This window comes from Fundulus heteroclitus, chromosome 19, assembly GCF_011125445.2.
Source record: "Fundulus heteroclitus isolate FHET01 chromosome 19, MU-UCD_Fhet_4.1, whole genome shotgun sequence".
Lineage (NCBI taxonomy): Eukaryota > Metazoa > Chordata > Actinopteri > Cyprinodontiformes > Fundulidae > Fundulus > Fundulus heteroclitus.
This window is the reverse complement of record NC_046379.1, coordinates 7,790,324-7,809,601: the sequence shown is the minus strand read 5'-3', so window position 1 is coordinate 7,809,601 and position 19,278 is coordinate 7,790,324. Positions and strand designations below refer to the sequence as shown.

Genomic DNA, 19,278 nt, shown 5'->3' with positions numbered 1-19,278 from the left:
TGTTTTTTTTTTTTTCCCCTCTCAATCAAGTCTATCGTTAAAACGCCACTCCAGTCGTTACGAGATATTCTCCATTTTCCTGGAAATCCCAGTGGACTGTGGCAGCTCGTAACCCAATTTAACCCCTGCACCCGGCCTGGTGCACAAATTGATTTCCATACTGAATGGACGAGAGTGAAACGAAATGAGAGACGCTGAAATGACTGAGCTGCAATGTGAACCAACCGAGAAGCGGTCAGCTGCTGGTACCGACCCACAGGTGTGGCTCTGTGATAACAGGGAGAAGTAACCAGAACCAGAGGGGAAATACATGGAGATTAATTGGACCCTGACAGAGAATAAATCTGTCAAACTGTGGAGGAATAAAGAAATAAAGAAATAACTCAACAAACATTAGCAGCTTTAGCAGATGTAGCAGATTTCTCACATCACTGTTGAGGTTTGCAGAGATTTGCTGCTGCACGGGTCTCCTAAGGTGCAATGAGGCTGAGGTCTGGGCTTTGACTAGGCCACTGCAACAGCTTGATTCTTCTCTGTTTCAGCAGTTCTTTTGCAGATTACGTGCCGTATTTGGGATCATTGCTGAAGACCCAGTTAGGTGTGAAGTTCTGTGATGACATGCTGATGTTTCGTTACTTCCTGACATGGGGCTGTGCATCATGGCCAAACAGCTCTAGACGTCTTGTGGATCAATCAGATCCAGCTTCGCAAACTTTATTTATTCTGATGTTAAGATCTTTGTACATTTCTTATTGTAAGTTTTTATTATGTATTTATTTTTTGTTGTGATTTTGCTACATATTTCCACATTAATCCTCTGGTTTGGCAGATTTATTGTTGTTGGCTGTGCTGCATTTTATTCTCCATTATGATGAGGTGCTTTTTGTTGCTCGCTTCCATTTTTATAGATGCTGGTCATCTGGCGTACCTTTTTGCAGTTTTAGCCACTTTCGTGTCGTCTATCAGGGGACATATCCTACTAACCACGCCTCAGATCGTACCCACTTTTTATACTCTACTAATCGTTGGCTGTGAGGACATATTTTTATACAACTTTATTAAATAATAGCCAACAACAGGAGGTCACCTAATGGCTATTTTTGATTTTAACTGACATATTACATAACAGCCACTTGGCCCAAATATGGATCAAAATCAAACTAAATTGAAACAGAGTAAAATACAAAGACTTTAGAGAATACTATACAATTGAACAAGGAGCAAATTTGGCTTTTTTTATCATCTGTAATTAATTAAAATACTTAGCTACAATAAAAAATAAACTAGCATGCCGTTGGCTTAAATAGATGGACCTGAAATGGTTTGTACACAAGTAAAAATGGAAGTAGGTAGATTTAAATTGAGGCTAAGGAGCACACTGACCCAGATATGTTTTACCTCGCCGTCTGTGATGTGACGATGTGAATGTTTTCTTCTGCTGGAGGAGATGAGCCCACCTAGTGACACTGTGCTTCGGCGATAAATCATTTTGTAAACAGCAGCTCTCACGGTTTAAAAACTCTTCCTTGGTGGGCTTCATATTTTTCAGGTCCTCGTGTTAAACCTGTAAGCCCTGTTGGGGACTTACATTTGTAAATAAGTCAGTGAGACTTAACGAGGAGCTGATGAGGCGTTAACGAGGAAAAAACTGAACAGTTTGTACACTTCCTGAGAAAAACCGAGATAAGCCGGAGAATGTAACGCTCAAAAATAGGAAACGAAGCTGCCGACCTGTTCATTCACACCTGTCCGAATAAAAAAAAACAAAAAAAAAACCACATCTGGCCAACCACATAATGCCCCATCAGAATCTCACCTGTCCATTAGTACTGATGAGATCGCAGGTGAATTACTCAGGTAACAAACAGGTTCTGCTCAAGACTAGTCCTGCGTGTCTGGCTCTTCCGTTGTGCACTTCACCGTCATCTCCTGACAGAAATCCACCGTCACTGTGGGGCTACACACTTCCTCATTGGACACCAGAACCAGTGGGCCGTCCAAGTTCTCCTTCTTCAGACCGAACACTTCCTGGGCCGGCTGTCCGCTCGCCAGCTCCTCAGAGTTCTGCGACACGGCGGGCCTGGCCTTCGCAGAGTTCTGGTCCGGACAGGACAAAAGACAGTCCGACGTGAGGTCGATGGTGGCCGAGGCGGGCGGAGGCTGGGAACTTTGGACCTCCCTGCACACCTGCTGCGAGAGGAAGGAGAGGTTCTGCCAGAGCTCCGACATGCAGACCTGAAGCTGGTTCCTCTCGCTCAGCAGCTTGTCCTTCTCAGACACCTGCACCCAGAAAACACACAGCGGGGTCAGAAAAAAAAAAAAAAAGACAGACTTGAGCGAGCCCAGATAGAGAGAAAACTTTGAGTCTGGAGGTAACTCAGAAGTTTCTGATCTTCACTCTGGAGATTCTTGTTTATTGGGATAATTTTTCAAGCCGAATTTAGGTCGGATCAAACATTTACACTGCAAAAGTGGATCTAAAAATAAGCAAAATGTTCTTAAACATAGTGTTTTTGTCCTTGATTTGAGCATGTAAATAAGATCATCTGCCAATGGAATGAGTATTTTGATCCCTAAATTAAGATAATTAGACATTTAGCACTTGAAATAAGATAATGGAGATGAATTGTTCCTATTTTAAGTGCAAAAATCTTATTCTGTTGGCATATCATCTTATTTATCTGCTCAAATCAAGGACAGATACACACATTTTAAGAAAATTGTACTTATTTTTAGTTCCGTTTTTGCAGTGTAACCCACTCCTCGATCACAGAACTAAAAAAAACCTTATGTCGAATAAATTAGTTTGGTTTTCCAGCAAAACCGTGCGGTGGTCCAACGGTGTGCGTTTCACACGCCTACCAGTTTGCGGATCTCCGTCTCCAGGTTCTGGATGCAGTCCAGCTTCCTCTTGCGGCAGCGCTGGGCAGCGATGCGGTTTTTGCTGCGCCTCCGGATGTCGTGGATGAACTCCAGTTGCTCTGAGGTCAGTTTGTGCATCTTGATGAGGACCTGAAAGTCGTTGCGAGGGAGGTTGGAGATCTGATCCACGGGGAACGGCAGCTTCACCTAAAAGCACCACAGAGTTTAATTAGATCAGTTTCAGTCTAATGACATGAGACTTTTGTAACAACTAGACAAAAACTGGTGAAAAGAGAGAAGATTTTAGGTAGAAATGCAGATCAGGGCATTTAACCTCTGATAGTTAACGTGCGTTAGGATGCATTATGCATCTGCGCGCATCAACATTTTAGTTTAGTCCATCTCAGGATCCATTGTCCGACAGTTTTCAGCTGCTTCAACGAATCTGAAATGAAATGTTGTTGTGAATCGCCTCTTCGGCTCTTCATCAAGTTCAGCGGGACCGTTCAACAGAGAAGAGAATAAAGCTGCAGAAAAGCAGGTCCAAAGTATCAGGACTGAGAATCTCTGATCTGAACAAAATTACACACATTGACAGGAAGTTGAATAATCTGAGAGAATCAGCAGGCGAGTGCAAAGCGAGGTAACATCCAGCAGGTGTCAGCATTACACATTTATTCCTGTTTGTCTCCATCCTTCAACCCACCAACTGGAACATTTAGTCTTTGTATTTCGTTTTGAAAGCAGAGACCAACCGCTGGTCTTTAATGGAATAACTTTGGTTCAAAGAAAGGTTTCAAAACTTAATTTATTTACTTTTACCTTTACCTACAAACTACAACTAGGGACGGACAATTATCACATCTTTTATCGCCATTGTCGGAAAAAAAAGCGCAATACAGACTGATTTATTGTGACAACGATGGTTGGGATTGTTTGTTTTCTTTTTTTTTTAGCTACCTTTGTCTCGAGAGAGCTCAGTTAACATCAGCATATTGGAAAATACCAATTTATGCAATTATTTTATTTTACTTCATCGGTTTAGTGGAAAAGAAGGTCAAAGGGGCAGTTTGCTAGTTTCATAGAATGGTCGGTTTTGTAGAGAAGAGAACAAGACACTGGTTTAAACTGCTCAGATACAGCAGAACCAGAAAAAGCAACAGAGATCTCTAATGTAGCATTAGCGGATGTACCTGTAGCCCATCTAACCAATAGTATCCATTCTAATTTCAACAATCGATTCGATTTCCATTCTCAAGATTTAACATTGATTCTTTTCAATCTAATGAGATGTCAAATTTGATTTGTTGGTATTAATAACCTTTTTTTAGCTGTTACCTTGAAAGCAAAATATTGATGCTAGCATTATATTAGCATTTAACAGCCAATTAATGAAGAAATGGTAGTTAATGGCGACCGTGAGGGCCAGACCCTCTCCCATGTTGAGACAATTGTTTTCACAGTCATGCTGTGGGGCAGAAAACCCTAACAGATCAAGGGTAGAAAACAGAGACACTAAATATATCTACAGTGGCTATTTGGAAACTAACCTGGTGCATTATTAAAAATATACCTTCAGAAATTCACCTGCATTTCCAGCTTGTGTGTGGGCCCGAAATGGTGGCTCGTTTCAGTTCACAGTGGAAAATATGTTTGTTATAAAGCAATCATTGGTTATGCAAATCGATCTTCAGGAATTAATAGGAGAATCGATTCAGAATTGGAAAATCTATTTTTTAAACTCAGCCCTTCTAACCGATGGTATTTTTTAAATAAAGAAGGGGAGCATTTTCTCACAAGAGGTGACCGAGGCATCAATTAAGACGGCAGGTGGATTTTAAACAATGTTAATTGTATTAAATAAAATCCATCCATCTCCACAGGGAGAACATGCAAACTCTATGCAGAAAGATTCTGGGCTTGGATTCAAACCCAGAACCTTCTTGCTGATTTATTACCGTATGAAGTTAGCATGTTCCCCCTGTGCATGCGTGGGTTCTCTCTACATACTCAAGCTTTCCCCCAATGACCAAAAAAATGACTGTTTAATTGGTTAATTGCCCTAAGGTATGAGTGTTTTAGATTTTAATCTAGAAAAAATATGGTTTCCTGACATTAAGAACATCTGATACAGACATTAATCTTTAGTGGCTAATAGCTAGCTAGTCAAGTATTACTACAGCACTGACAAATTGCTTGAATTATCAGTTTGCCGTTGATAGGAAGCTCTGAAGCAGACGCCAGCCTTGCCATCACCTTTTTAGTATTGTGAGATCTTGTGGCTACAAGATCTTGTTACACCCCTAATGGGCGTGTCACAGTTTTTAAGGCAAAAATGGGCCAATATTATTTTAGAAGCCTGTATGTCTTAGTTAGTTTCACCTGCTTGTAAAATCGCTCCTTTTTGACCCAACATAGATTTCCATCCCTCTGACTTTGGCTTCCCAAAAACTTTCCTGCAGAATTTTAATAAAAGGATTGATCTGATCTAATTCTCTACGTCTTCTCTCCAATAACGCTTTGCTGAAAGAGTTTCAGTCCAGAGTCAGTGAGTAGTTACAGGATAAACTGAAGATCTGAGCTCATTTAGTGGCAGATGATGGAGATAACACAGACGGGGCATCTTCTGTCCAGCAACAAGGAACTAGAGTTTGTTCCACTCAGAGAACTGGGTTGTAGAGAAGAATTGGGACCATGTGTCAATGGAAGGGGGTTAATATACGACTAGGCAGACTCTTTGATGAGCAGCAGAAGACAAATAACGTTGCGGCACCACTTTGGAAGACATTGGGTCGAAGGGCATCAAACCATAAGGCTAAAATAAGAAATTGGCATCACGTTTTACTCTAAGAAACGATCCCCAGCACTGGCATCTGGTTGCTGGCCAATCATCCGAGGTGCAGTGAACTCAAGCAAAGTCCAGGAAGACGCCGCGTGATGCGTGTCAAGTTGAAGCAATGAACCGTGGCACTCCCGATGTACCGTGGCCCCTCCCCCAAGTTTCCGGTTTCAGTGTTTGGAGTAGCCAAACTGACAAGTAACAAAGAACAGCTGTGAAGAACATTGAAGGACCATACTAACCTCAGGGCCAGAGACTCTGGAACCACATTCGCTGTCGCCTTCCGAGAACGATTCAGACTCCTCGCTGGAGTTTCCTCCGCTGGTACCAAACCCCTGCTCACTTTTGATCTTGATGTGGCCCTGACTGAAGACTACCTCGCTGCCGAGGGGTGTCCGGGCCTCCACCACCCCGACCAGACAATGAGGAAGAGAAGGGACCGAACCCACGTGTGGGGCGGAGGAGAGGTCAAAGGCAAGGCTAGGCGGCAGGCTACCTGTGGCTTTCTCATCTGCATATGAGGAGTGGGAGCTTGAAGTCTGAGTTTGAGGTTCAGATGGTACAGGAGAGGCGGCTAAATTCTTGATGGAGACGGGAGAGCTGGTGATGCATGTCAGATCGGATGAGGAAGTCTCCACTGGCTCCATGGTGGAGGTATTTTCTCTGTGGGACAATGAAGGATGCTCACCGGCAGCAGAGGAGAAAATGACGGTACGTCTGTCGGGCTCTGCCTCATACCGAGAAGAAGGGGTCTTGACTGGTTGCATGTCCCTGTCGCTGATGCTGTTGAGGTTGGCTTGGCTCAGAGAGTCAGTCTTACTCCTCTGCTTGTCTTTCAGCAGCTCCCTGTAGTGGCTGATGGACAGATGGTTGGTGAGCAACTGCTGAATGGTGCTGCCAGTCACGGTGCCAAGATCCAAGCCACCTCGCTGGAGGTACGAACGCAGGCAGGATGAGGGCAATTCCTGGTCTGCAGAGGGCTTTTCGACCACTGGAACTCCCTCTACCTCCAGCTCCATCTCCAGAACCTCCTCAGTACCAAACTCTGCATTATAGCCATTCCTCTCGTGTCCCGCCTCCTCAAAGGGCTCCTCTTTAATCCCGGAGGGGGCAAGTACGGTCTGAGGAGGAGCGCTGGAGTCTGCTGGCTCTGAACAGGTCAGAGTGGGAATGGTCTGTTGACCTAATCCGTTGTGCTTGTTCTCACAAACCTGGTGCTGGTACTTCCAGGATTCTGGACTTTGTGGAAGATCTTCGGGAGGTGAAACAGCATCAGCTGTCAAACAGCTTTGCTTCTTTGTTTCCGAACAATTATCAAAGGGAAGGTCTTGGGAAAAGGCGGCGTCCTCTTCGTCGTATTCCGCCTTGCAATTTCTGGAGTGCTGTCCATCGCTCTCCAACTGAGCCTGAAGAAATTGGAAGCAGGAATCCTCCAAGTTGTGCACACCAAGAAGGTCGGCGCACAAAATGACCTCATGGATGTTTTCTCGACTTAACACCAGCTTGGCAGTGTAGGCGAACTGGAGGAGCGGGGCAAAACCTTTGGCGGTCACCTGCAGAGAAATAAACACAGTTAACCTGAAAATCATGACGGATCCAAAAGATTTAGTCATTAAAGAGTAAATACTAGAAAGTCAAAATCACTGCTATTTTTTGTTGTAGTATCAGATTTGCTAACACTTGCTTTGTTGTTTTTTTACATATTCCAAATTCAAATAAAAAATTAATATAACTTGGTAAGGAGTGTTTAATAAAAATCCAAAAAACACCACATTAAAACCATTCTCAAGGAAAATCTGCCAATGCATCTGTCATTTTAAAAAAACGTAGTAACACCAGTGTATTTACATGTGCGTGGCTTGAGAAACAGCATTTTAGGTTAAAGAAAGTAATTTTTTTATCAAGTCTGCTTTTCTGCTTAAAATCTAAGCCGTTTTCACTTGTCACTATAGTGTCCACTGTGAGAGAGACTGTGTTGGCTGCTGCAGTTTCTTGAGTCTCTACATGCTCTGTCCAATGCACATCTCAAAGCTATTAATGGAGGAATGAAAGCCACAGATAAAGTTTGGTTTTATGGCGTCCAAAACTACGCGTTACATTTTTTTAAGTTACAGCACAACTTTTATAGTAAGTTTTGTCTGCACACAATTAACAAGAAATACATATAAATGAGATAAAAGCTATAATAAGTCGTATCAATGACGGCAACGTCAGAGAAAGAAGATATCATCAGCTGGAGCAAGACTGGGTAGAGCAAAATACATTTCTAGAAACACATAATAAAACTATGGACAATACAGGTGAAGTGCTGTCAGAATGTTATAGCTTTCTTAATTAAGCTAACCCCATTGTTGGAGCACCATATTAAAACTGACCTGCATAACTTTGGTGGAGCCATGGTTAAGAAAGCGACTGCTTAGGGAAATGAGCTCAGTGATGATGAACTCCAGTGTGTAATTTTAATGTAATTTAAAGTCACTACATTTTCAAACACATGCACTTGTAGAAACATTAGGACTTGCCTCGACAGCTTGTGTGGCTATTTAATATATTTTGACGTATGGACGTTTTATATCAACTTTGACAGTATTGATAAATTTAAGGAATGGAAACAAATTCAGGGAAATAACGTTTAAAATGGGAAAGTGTAATACAGAAAAAATAAAAATAAAAAGAGTTCTTGTAAGGAATAAATTAGTAACCCCCACATTTATCCCTGCTTCAAATGACAAAAATTCCACACAGACCTATAAAATCAGATGCACATGATTAGAACATGGTGAACATCAGGCTGCGATGGAAGAAGGTTGCAGCAGCTAATGAGTCTAAAAGGGGAGGTCCCAAAATAATTTCAAATCAGCTATGGTAACGTGCAGAAAATACTCTTATGGAGATCATTATTAGAAAAAATGCCAATATGCCCATATCTGACCATTCAAGCAAGTTGCTTGGAGGTATTATCCCTAAAATCACATAACAGGACCTACAACAGGCTCTTTCTGTACAAAATTATTTACTTACATTAGGACCTTTTCTCTCTAAAAAAGAAATATAAAGTCCAAACTAAAATTTGCTAATGAGAGTGTACACAAAAAAACAGAACTTCTGGAGTAATGTTGTTTGAGTAGATGAATCTGAAACTAAATACTTGGACACTTGACCAGAGGAAACATTTATTATAAACCAAAAACAGCATTCTAGGAACAGAACCTCACACCAACTGTGAAGCGCAGAGCCGAACGAGTCTTGGTGTCGGAGTGCTTTGCTGCAGCTGGACCTGACCAGTTCATCATGATGGAAGCAACCATGAATTTGAGAAAAATTTAACAACATCTGTGAAAAACTAGAGGTGACATGAAATTGGACCCTGCAGCTTGAAACTGATCCAAAGCGCACCTGTAAATCTGGCTGAGAATGAATAAATGGGAAGTCCTGGGCCAAGCCAAAGCCCAAAGTGTGGAGTGAGGCAAACTTTCCTAAAAAAGGTAACTGTTCAGACTCTGATAATCTGGTGAGAGCTTCTGCTATTTTTCAAAGAATATGCAAAAATGTCACTTTCTAGATGCGCCAAGCTGGTAGAGACTCACCCCCCAAAAGCTTGTAGCTGTAATTTCAGTGATGCTGGTTTTATAAAATATTTATTTAGGAATTCTGTATAAAAACGCACAACACACTTTTCAGATTTATATTTCCAAAAGCTATGTTAACATAATTTTTCTTCTACTTGACAGTTGTGGACTACTTTGTGTTGGTCATTCTGTCCATATGCACTGAAATTTTGTGTTGCACTGTGATAGAATGTAAAAGGAAGTTCATGGGGTGTTTGTACACTTGCAAGGCAAGGTGGGGCTTAAATAGTTGAAAGATAAGCAGATGTGCTTTCATTTAACCAGGTTTTCATCTTCCTGCTGTGTTCATCTTATGTGTCCTGAATGATTTGGTCTCTTTCATCCTTCATCCTCCTTCCACTGTTGTCAGCATCATCTGTGTCCATGCATGTGGTTTCTGCTCACGTCAGCATCCCTCCAGGCTCCCCAGCAGAAAAAAAAATAAGATCATGAAACACACCGAAGAAGAGCTCTGCTGTAACCTGACTGGACAGATGGAGTTGCTCCTGTTTATTCAGCATTTCTTTAAATAAAAAAAAAAAAGTGTTCTGCTTGGCAAAAGCCTCACCAAAGAAGAAGAACCAGAGCGAATAATTATTTATCTCGACATCCTGTCGCCGTGCCCTTTACCTTGTCTGGCAGGCTGATGATGGGCTCTGTACTGCCCGCCGACTCGCTGTGTCCCAGCAGAACCTGCAGGAAGTAGCTGCTGCTGGCAGCCAGGACGGCCCGGTGCGCTCGGACCTCCCGGCCCTCCACCAGCACCGTGACGTCACAGAGGAGCCCCCGTCGCTGCTGCTCCTCCAGACTCAGCAACACGTTGGCACAGTGCACCTTGGACTCGTACACGTACACCGGCGCCGACGCCTCACCGTCATGCTGCGGCTCCGACATCACTTCCTCTGACACCCTGCACAAACTGCACACAGAATAAAGGCTTGTTATTTCACTGCACACCCAAAACCATAAATATTCAGCTCTAACTCAGATCAGGTTGCAGTATATTAAAACATCCTGTTTTCAGTTCAGAGAGCTGTATAAGAGAAACATCCCATCCTCTCAAAGAACGAATCAACAAATACAGAAGTTGCATTCAGTGGGATGATTTAACCGGTCCTGTTGCTGAACAGTTTACACGTTACATGTTTCACAACCCATTATAGCTCAGCATTTATTCTCTTTAGGTATTGAAGCCAATGAGCTGAGCCAAACAGGCGGGAATATCAATTATGTCAGGAAAAAGAGGGAGCCATCCAGGATATTTTACTTATTTTACTCAAGTGTGAGCCGGCAGAATTGACAAAGACTCCTGGATAGGAGTTGAAACGTTTTCAGAAAGCACTGAGCGAAAGTCCGGTTGCCTCCAATTTATTCACACAGGGATGTTTAGTTAAAGAGTTTATTTCCCACAGGCATGAAAGAGGATCTATCGATTAAAGAGCTTCTGTGATTGACCCTCTTTTGTAATCATGTGTCTAATTTGGCTTTATAATATTGATGGTTTTTATTTATGTGATTTTAACTGCTGTTATTTAGTTCAAGTTTTATTTTTTTTAAACATGGAATTAACTTTTAGAGTTCCTGTGACCTCCATGTGTAAGTTTTTTTCACCGTAAAGTGATTTCTCCTTTAACTTTCAAGCCTTTTGGGCTTGGTTCATAAAGTCAGGAAGCGCAGTTCCTTTGAATGCCGATTGGTCAGCCTGTTCATTTGTGAGGGCATGTGATTGGTTCATGTGATTATATATTTTTTCTGTTTATACTTTTTATTTAAACACCAACTGCTTGGTGATTTGTAATGAGTCGGTCTGAGCTGTGAGGATGGCGTTGTCGTATACCAAGTGTCATGCAGGATGCAGCAACAGAAGGCTGAAGGTTGGTTATGAACCTACAAAACTTCATTCGAACCTTAAATGTCACTGTAGGTGAACTTTTATAAAAATAAATGTTGCATTAGGTGTTTGTTATTGGCTCTAGATAAGGGCCTTGAGGAACACCATCCGCTACTTACTGCAAGGGAACTCAATCAGTGTTTAGTGATCTGGTTTTATTTAAAGCTGAACATCAGTTAAAAAAAATAAAATTAAAATAAAAACAGATGCTTCTACGGAGCCCTAGAGGGGTCATCGCAAAATGTTTTGCATGTTGAGAGAATGTGCGTTCGTTTTACTAAATTGTGCTCTTGTTTAACTATATTGTGCACTCGTTTTACTAAATCGTGTGCACAATTTACTATATTGTGCTCTCGTTTTAAGCATAGTAAAACGAGGGCACAATTTATTAAACAAGTGCACTATTTACTCAAACGAGAGCACAATTTAGTGAACATGGTTATAGAACATTGTGTGCACAATCTACTTAAACGTAGCCACAATATGTAAAACGTGCACTCAATATTGTCTTGACACATGTCAACATGAGCACATTATAGTATATTCGAGATCTCGATCTACCGAGGGCTCAATTTAAGGAAAACGTGCTCACGTTTTCTTTATTCCAGTGCTCAATTAAATGAAAACGTGCTCACAAATTATGACGGCCTGAAAAAAAAAGAAAATCACTTAAAGTGAGCTCTCCCGGGCTCCGTACGCTTCTTGTCCAAGGGTAAACTTTAATTACCATTACAAAAATTATGGTAATTAAATGAGTTTTAAAAGTTGTGAAAAGTATGGAAGAATTAAAACTTCTCCTAAAATAAATTGAGATTATAAGGAGAATTTCTGCCACCTTTGAGACTGAAAATTTGGCTTTTTGGATGTTTATTTCATCTCCTTTCTTTTGTATTTTATATATACTTAATCAGGATCAGACCTACCACCAGGTGGCGCTCTGCTGACAACACTCTAACCAGTAGAATGAGAGGGCATCGCACTGTGTATCAACAACAACACCCTGCTCCAGGATTCTGCTGCATCCCTCTGTGTACTGCTATACAGCTGCATCTGCTGCATCCTGCAACATCCAACTTCCTGCCCCAACCCGCAGCATCCTGCTCCAAGAAGCTACATCTAGCTGCATATCCCTGCATCCCAATGCATTTTGTTGCCTCCAACATATTGTTTAATCCTGTTGCCTCCTGCAGCGGACCTCCGCATCTTGTTGCATCCTGTTGTCTCCTGCATATTCATTCACACCATTGCCTCCTGCTGCATGTCCCTATATCCTGTTGCATCCCGCTCTAGGAAGCTACTAAGAACTGCAACCTGCTCAATTTCTCTGCATTCTACCGCCTCTGTCTTTATAGAGAGAGACGGTGGAATGCAACAGAATGCAGCACGGTGAAGCTAGATGTAGCTGCCCAAAGCAGAGTGCAGCAAAATGTAGAAGCATGCAGTATGACACAGCTGGATGTAGCAGGACGGTGAAGTTGGTAAGACACATCCCACTCCACCACAGCATCCTGCTCAATTCTGCAATATTCTGCTGCATTCCCTTACATTCTGCTACATCAAGCTGCATCCTGCAACGTCCTGACTGCATGCCTCTACATGCTCTTCCATCCCGCTCTAGGTAGCTGGACTCCGCTCCGTTCCGCTGCATCATACTGCAGCCGTCTGGATCTCACTAGTTCGGCAGCATCCTGCTGAATTCTGCTGTATCCTGCTGCTTTCCACTACATCCTGCAACATCCCACTGTGCTTAGATGGTGGCTGGTTTATAAGAACTGTGATCCTTGGCATCAGAACAGATTTAAAGTAATGTTTTTATGCTTTTGAATGAGATTTCAATCTCACCTGCATCCATTTAACCTTCATTACCCATGGTAACCAGTTGGGTTTATGCTATGAAAGAACAAATCCTCACCTACTCCTCTGTCTGCCTTTATTGTTACATCATATCTGGTGCGCATGTACATTTTGACGTTTTTCTCCAGAAAGTGACAAATTCTCCCACACAGTCAAATCAAGGGAACGCATGATTACGTCTGTACTGCAGAAGTAGGCAGCTCCTGAGGTTGTGGCTCGGAGGACTAAACGTGTTGAGCTGTAGACGTAACGCTGAAGAGCCAGACACAGAGAGCTGCAGCCATGCACACAGAGTGCAGGCAGAGCTGCTTCTTTGTGATTCAGTCGTTCATAAATCCTCCCTGCAGACAGCTGAGTGTGCAGTCTGTCCGAGGGTGTGTGTGTGTGTGTGTGTGTCTGTGTGTGTAGGAGCTTTGTGCTGAGTCAGACCTGCTGAAGCAGCCCACCTCTGAAGGCTCACTGTAAGCCCACATACTGACCAGCATCATTATCATCATCGTTTCCTCAGATTATCTGCTGTGTTCCCGAGCATCACCAGGACAGCAATAAAACTTCTTTTTACACTGATCTAGTGTTTTTTACAATCTGTCTCTGCGGCCCTTCGTCTGACCACGCGGTGCTTTAAAGGCGGAGGTGGTTGGCGTCATGCGACCTGCGGCTGACCCCTTAAGCTTCTACCAGATTGGTCTGTTGTTCGCTAGTAGCCGCATTGGTTTGTTGATTTTATCTTAATAAATACATTTAATACACTTTTTTTTACTTTAACGCCATTACATTTCCCCATCTTCTTTAGCCGTCTCGCCCCTAACAGTCACAATGGATCAGAGAATTTATACCCAACACATTGGAGGTGGCTGGATTCAAAGGTTGTGTTTAAGAGCGCTCTGACTCTTATCTGACAGGTCCACAGACATGAAAACTATCTGAACTGACACCCAGCTGATCCAGAGTCCTTTTTAGACCACTGCTCTTCCAGCTGATCTCAGATCAGAACAACACGAAGCTTACGTTAACAGACAGCAACCTCCTGCATCCTCATAACTCTTCCATCTTTCGCCGTATTCCACTACATTCTCCCGCATCAACCTGCATCTTACTCCAACTCGCTGCACTGCACAGCATCCTGCTACATCTTTTTGCTACCTGATAGATTCTGGTCCATTGTGTTGCACATGTTATATCAAAACACCGCCCACATTATTGTGCTGTATCCTGCAACTTCCAGGTGGTCTGCCCCTCCTTGCTGGATTTGGCTGCCTCCTGCTTGAGATGGTCACATCCTGCTGCATCCACTGCACCCTGCTGCATCCACTGCAGGCTGCTGCATCCACTGCAGGCTGCTGCATCCACTGCACGCTGCTGCATCCACTGCAGGCTGCTGCATCCACTGCAGGCTGCTGCATCCACTGCACGCTGCTGCATCCACTACACCCTGCTTCATCCAGCAGTATCCATCTGCATCATGCTGCCTCCTGCTACATCCTGCTATGCGTGGCCGTAACGGATGCGGGGTACACGTGGGACGTGCCTTTATCCGTGCCGTCTGCCCCCTCCCCTGTGCTTTTTTTTTCCTGCTGTTACAACTGTTTAATTTGTGATTAACATGGGGTAATGTGTATTTCTGAGCTGCCTTTAAATGCAGCATGAGATCACACACGCTAACGGCGAATCGCTGACAGGAGATGTGCTGCTGAGCAATGCTGCACAGTGTGTGTCAGGATCTTGTTCAGCAAACCAGCCAGAGGCAGCAAAAAGGCAAAAAAAAAAAATAAAAATTCCAAACAAACCGTGTGAGTTGATTAATGCTGTTGCATGCTGATGTTAGCTAAATGATGGCTAGTTAATACATGCCAATATATCATGTTAAGCTAGTTAACAGGAATACTAAGGTTGGTCTGAACGAATAAACCCAATCCTCTTTACTTTCTGTGCAGAACTTGCGCTCCCTATGGCGTTCCACATATTTAAAAGAAATCTTTCTTGCCACAATAGAAATAGTTGAGTCAGGGAGGAGATTCATGTTTAGTTTTGTCATTTGGTAACCAACGAGTTAGCTACTTACCCTTGCAGATATTCAAGGGTCATTTTGTCAACTCAACCAGAGTTTGGCAGCTAAAACATTAGATTTAGTTAGTTTAGCTGTAATGTAGCTGTTAGTGATTAAGTAGCTCCTTGGCCACTATGGGGAAACGCGAGAGGCAGATAAATCACTCAGTAGACCTCTGAGAAAAATGTCCCCCTCACTTCTGAGATGACGATTACACACCGGCTGCTATGCGCTGCTGCACTCTGCTGCATTCTGCTGCATCCAGCTATGGGCTGCTGCTTCCTTTAGATTCTGCTACATCATGATTCCTCCTGATGCATTCCACTACATGCCGCTCATTCCTGCTGCCTCCACTTCATGCTGCTGCTTCCACTACATTCTGCAGCGTCTGCTACATGCTTCTGCATCCTGCTGCATCCACAATATGTAGCTGCATGCTGCTGCATCTGCTACTTGCTGCTTCATTCAGCTGCATCCGCTACATTCTGCTGCATCCACCATATGTAGCTGTATCCTGCTGAATGTTACTGCATCAACTACTTGCTGCTTCATTCAGCTGCATCCGCTGCATTCTGCTGCATCCACCATATGTAGCTGCATGCTGCTGCATCTGCTACTTGCTGCTTCATTCAGCTGCATCCACTACATTCTGCTGCATCCACCATATGTAGCTGTATCCTGCTGAATGTTACTGCATCAACTACTTGCTGCTTCATTCAGCTGCATCCGCTGCATTCAGCTACATTCGCTATTTGCTTCTACATCTGCTACATGCTTCTGCATCCACTACACATTGCTGCATCTGCTACATGCTGCTTCCTCTTCCCACATCCCGTTACTTGCTGATGCACCCTGCTGGGTCCTGCTTCATCCTACTGCATTGCATTTCTCTAGGTGCTGCTGCACCCTGCTGCTCCCCTGCTGTGCCCTGCTTCATCCTTTACACTCTGCTTTATGCTGCTGCACCCTGCTGCTTTCTGCCGACGACACAGAAACGCCCCTGTGGTTAAATAAAACAACTGCTGTTGCTGCAGTTAAATCCTCCATCTATTTCAACAGCAGAAACGTTGAAGAAAGGCGGATCAACTCCACATCAGAACATGAAAAGATGTGGTTTCTTAGACTCTTTCAGGAGTACGCCAAGCAACATTTACATTTTAACCTAAGTCCCGGGCGCTCTCTTCCTACAATATGCTGGCTGATAAAATTTGATCTATTAACAAACCAGCAGACATCCCTGAGAAGATCCCGATAAACATCCTGCCATGACATCACTGTCTCCTTTTTGTTCGCAGACACTCTCGCTCTCCCAGAGATCCGGAAACCTGAACTCTGAGGTCACCCAGAACTATTGTCCCTCGGGCCGCCGGCCCTCCTTATACCAGCCTGTGAAGATCTAATGATGCACAGTCGCTGAGATTCGGCCACTGAATCAAATACACGAAGAGAAGCTTTTTGTTTCCAATAAATCTTTTTTTTCTTTCCTACTGCTTTATGATGTTTTGGCTTTAAGAAAACTAGCATGACCGACGTGATCAACATGTTTCCAATGGAGGAAAACAGACCCCCTGCAACAGAATCCTAAGACGTAAAGAACCAGTCTGTCCAGGTTGGGAACCATTAGCTTCACGCTCCGCTCTTGCTTACTTGATGGGTTCAGTTTCGTCTCGGTGTTGGATGGACTCAGGTCAGAAAACCCGGCCTGTGGGCAGCTCGGGAAGCAGAAATTGGATCAGACCCATCAGGTTTCAGGGGAAAGTAAAGTGACATGAGTCACACATTAAAACTCTAACAGCAGTCAAACAGGAAAGAGAAGCTGGATTAAAATGAGGCAAGGGGTGCACACTAAGCCAAAGACTAAGTTTATTTCAGAGTCCAAACACAGACTTTTTGTGGTGCCAGAAAAACTCTAACAGAACTCATCAATCTTCATTAACTAGACCCCTGAACCAGCAGTTTCCCACACGGATGAGCTCACCTGCACCAAAAAACAGCTCTACAGGGATGGTGACACACTGTGGGCATGGATAGGAGGTAGGAAGGTCAGGAGTTTCACTGGTTTGACTTTAACAGAAGTAACTTCTTCAGATTATAACAGCTGCCGGAGCACTGAAACGCTGTGTTTTAAAAATCAGTGTAGAATCCGAATCCGTCCTCCAGAACCACACATTCAGCAAGGCTTAAGCATCATCGCCCCATAGGCAGTCAAGCAGCAGATATTAGAACAATGGTTATCCCATTTTTGTTCTGCTGCTGTTCCCTGAAACACTTTCGGTAACATTTACGCTTCTCGTCGGACTCCTCCTGATCCCAGAAACAGTTTCATGAAGGAAACCCTGAGAGGAGCTTCACTTTTCTTTTCTTTTTTAATGTCCGTGAACAACTTTGCTAATAAAGCCGACACTGCCTGACATAATTAACATCCACTGAGAATCTAAGATGAGAGTTAAAAATCCATTTTCACAGACCCTGTAACTTATAGCCAGGATGGGAAATAAATTGACTATATTTACAAAGCTGGTAGGGTCTTCCAGCTGTGATTGGAGCAAAAGGTGTTTCCACAAGGCAGCAACTCAAGAAAGTGAATACATGTGCATGCCGCACTTTTCAGATTTCCAACACTAAATGCCTTCACTTCCATCTCACGATCCATCACCACGTTGAGCTCGTCTCTGGTGCTTTAAAATCTACACGCTTCATAATTAAACAACGTCTTTGCTGTCTGCCACGGAACAGAGCGATCTCAAACGACCCGTCCTCAGCCCCGCTGTGATTATCCCTGTGCAGCTCTGCGGGGTCTAAACTCGGCAACATGAGCAGCATCGGGTCCAGCACAAAAACGCACCCCCCAGGACCAACCTGGAGGAGCTCGACGTGCATCTGGAAGCCGATCTGGGTCCATCCTGGCTGTGTCCCTGTGGGCGGCACACAGAATCAGCCCGTCGGAACTCCCACAGCAATGAGGGGAACGCTGGTGGACCGTTTTGCAGACAAACAAAGGGCTCATCCTGCACAGCCGGGCGTGCGCGCCGCACACGCACGCTGTCAGACACTGAGACTTTAAATGAGACGTATTGACGGCGAGCTCGGTTCGGACGCGGTTCCGCGAACTGCCGCCGCCGGTTCTGGTTCCGCGCGGAGGCGAGCTGCTGCTGCACCGGCCCTCGGCGCTTTGTTCCCCGGCTGAGGGCGGAGAGCGGCCGCCTCCTTTGTCCTCCCACCCCTGGAGTAAAGAACCGTGTGCGCACCGTGCGGAGCCGCCAGCACAAAGACCCGCGGCTCCCGGCGGCCGGAGGCGCGTGCGCAACCCTGTGTTAAGACTCCGGGATTCACACCCGCGACCCGGGGGGAGCTCCGAACCGCCGAGGAGGCACCTTCGCCACCGGGGACGCGTGCAGCCGCAGCGGCCGCGGCTCCTGGGACTCACCGGGCTGCTCCTGCGCGTCCGCGGCCCCGTCACAGGTCACAGCGTGTCCGCATGGTGCCGAACCTGGGTCCGAGCTGGTCCGTCACCGAGCGCCGCGGGTCCACATGGAGCTCAACCCCCGGGTGTGTGAGTGTGTGTGGACCTGAAGCGCGCTGACTGATTCAGGACCTGCTTTGTTGACATCGGTTCAATGACGTCATGGTGTCTCTCATTCAAAATAACAACCCCCCACCCCTCCTCCATCAGCACCACACCCCCCAGCATCTCATGGCAATAACGTTACAGCAGATACAGTAAAACCTCGTTTTACAAGGTTTTTTTTTTTTTACAAGTATGCTTTATAAGCTCAATAAAAAGGGAACATTAATAAATAAATATTATATATTATCTTACATTATGCCCTGCGTAATTTTGAGGAAGACAAGGTGCCTGAATGGAGTCTTTATGTTTATCTTTATATAGGGTGAGGGCAGACTTTTCCTGCTGAGGAGGCTGATGTCTTTTGGACTTTTCTGACAAGCTCATTCTCTGTTGCTTTAGAAATAACTTTAGATTAGATTATCTATTTTTGTCATTGCTAAAAACGGTGTGTAATTTTGTCCAAAATTCCCCACTGTGGGACAATAAAGGATTTGTTTTGTCTTATCCTAATAAGGGACAGTGCATATTAATCAACATGAGCACATTAAGCTGTCACGTAAATATACCAGATTTGGCCACCAGGGTTAATATTCATCTGTGCTCCCTAAG

The 19,278-nt window shown here is 44.1% G+C and overlaps 1 protein-coding gene across 2 annotated transcripts; it reads right to left on the bottom strand.

Annotated features, from left to right (window-relative positions):
* Positions 1-15: 15 nt before the first annotated feature.
* Positions 16-19,015, bottom strand: bach2a (BTB and CNC homology 1, basic leucine zipper transcription factor 2a). 2 transcript variants are annotated; one of them, XM_036151126.1, is made up of 5 exons: positions 18,531-19,015; positions 9,940-10,229; positions 5,944-7,254; positions 2,863-3,069; positions 16-2,280 (listed from the first exon to the last, which is right to left on the bottom strand). In XM_036151126.1, exons 2-5 carry the CDS (start codon positions 10,201-10,203, stop codon positions 1,882-1,884), a joined length of 2,181 nt encoding a protein of 726 aa, XP_036007019.1. In that variant the 5' UTR covers positions 10,204-10,229; positions 18,531-19,015; the 3' UTR covers positions 16-1,881. The 2 variants fall into 2 exon arrangements, with proteins under 2 accessions (XP_036007019.1, XP_036007020.1); XM_036151127.1 differs by lacking the exon at positions 18,531-19,015 and adding an exon at positions 17,961-18,287 and having other exon boundaries at positions 9,940-10,228.
* Between the last annotated feature and the right edge of the window lie 263 nt (positions 19,016-19,278).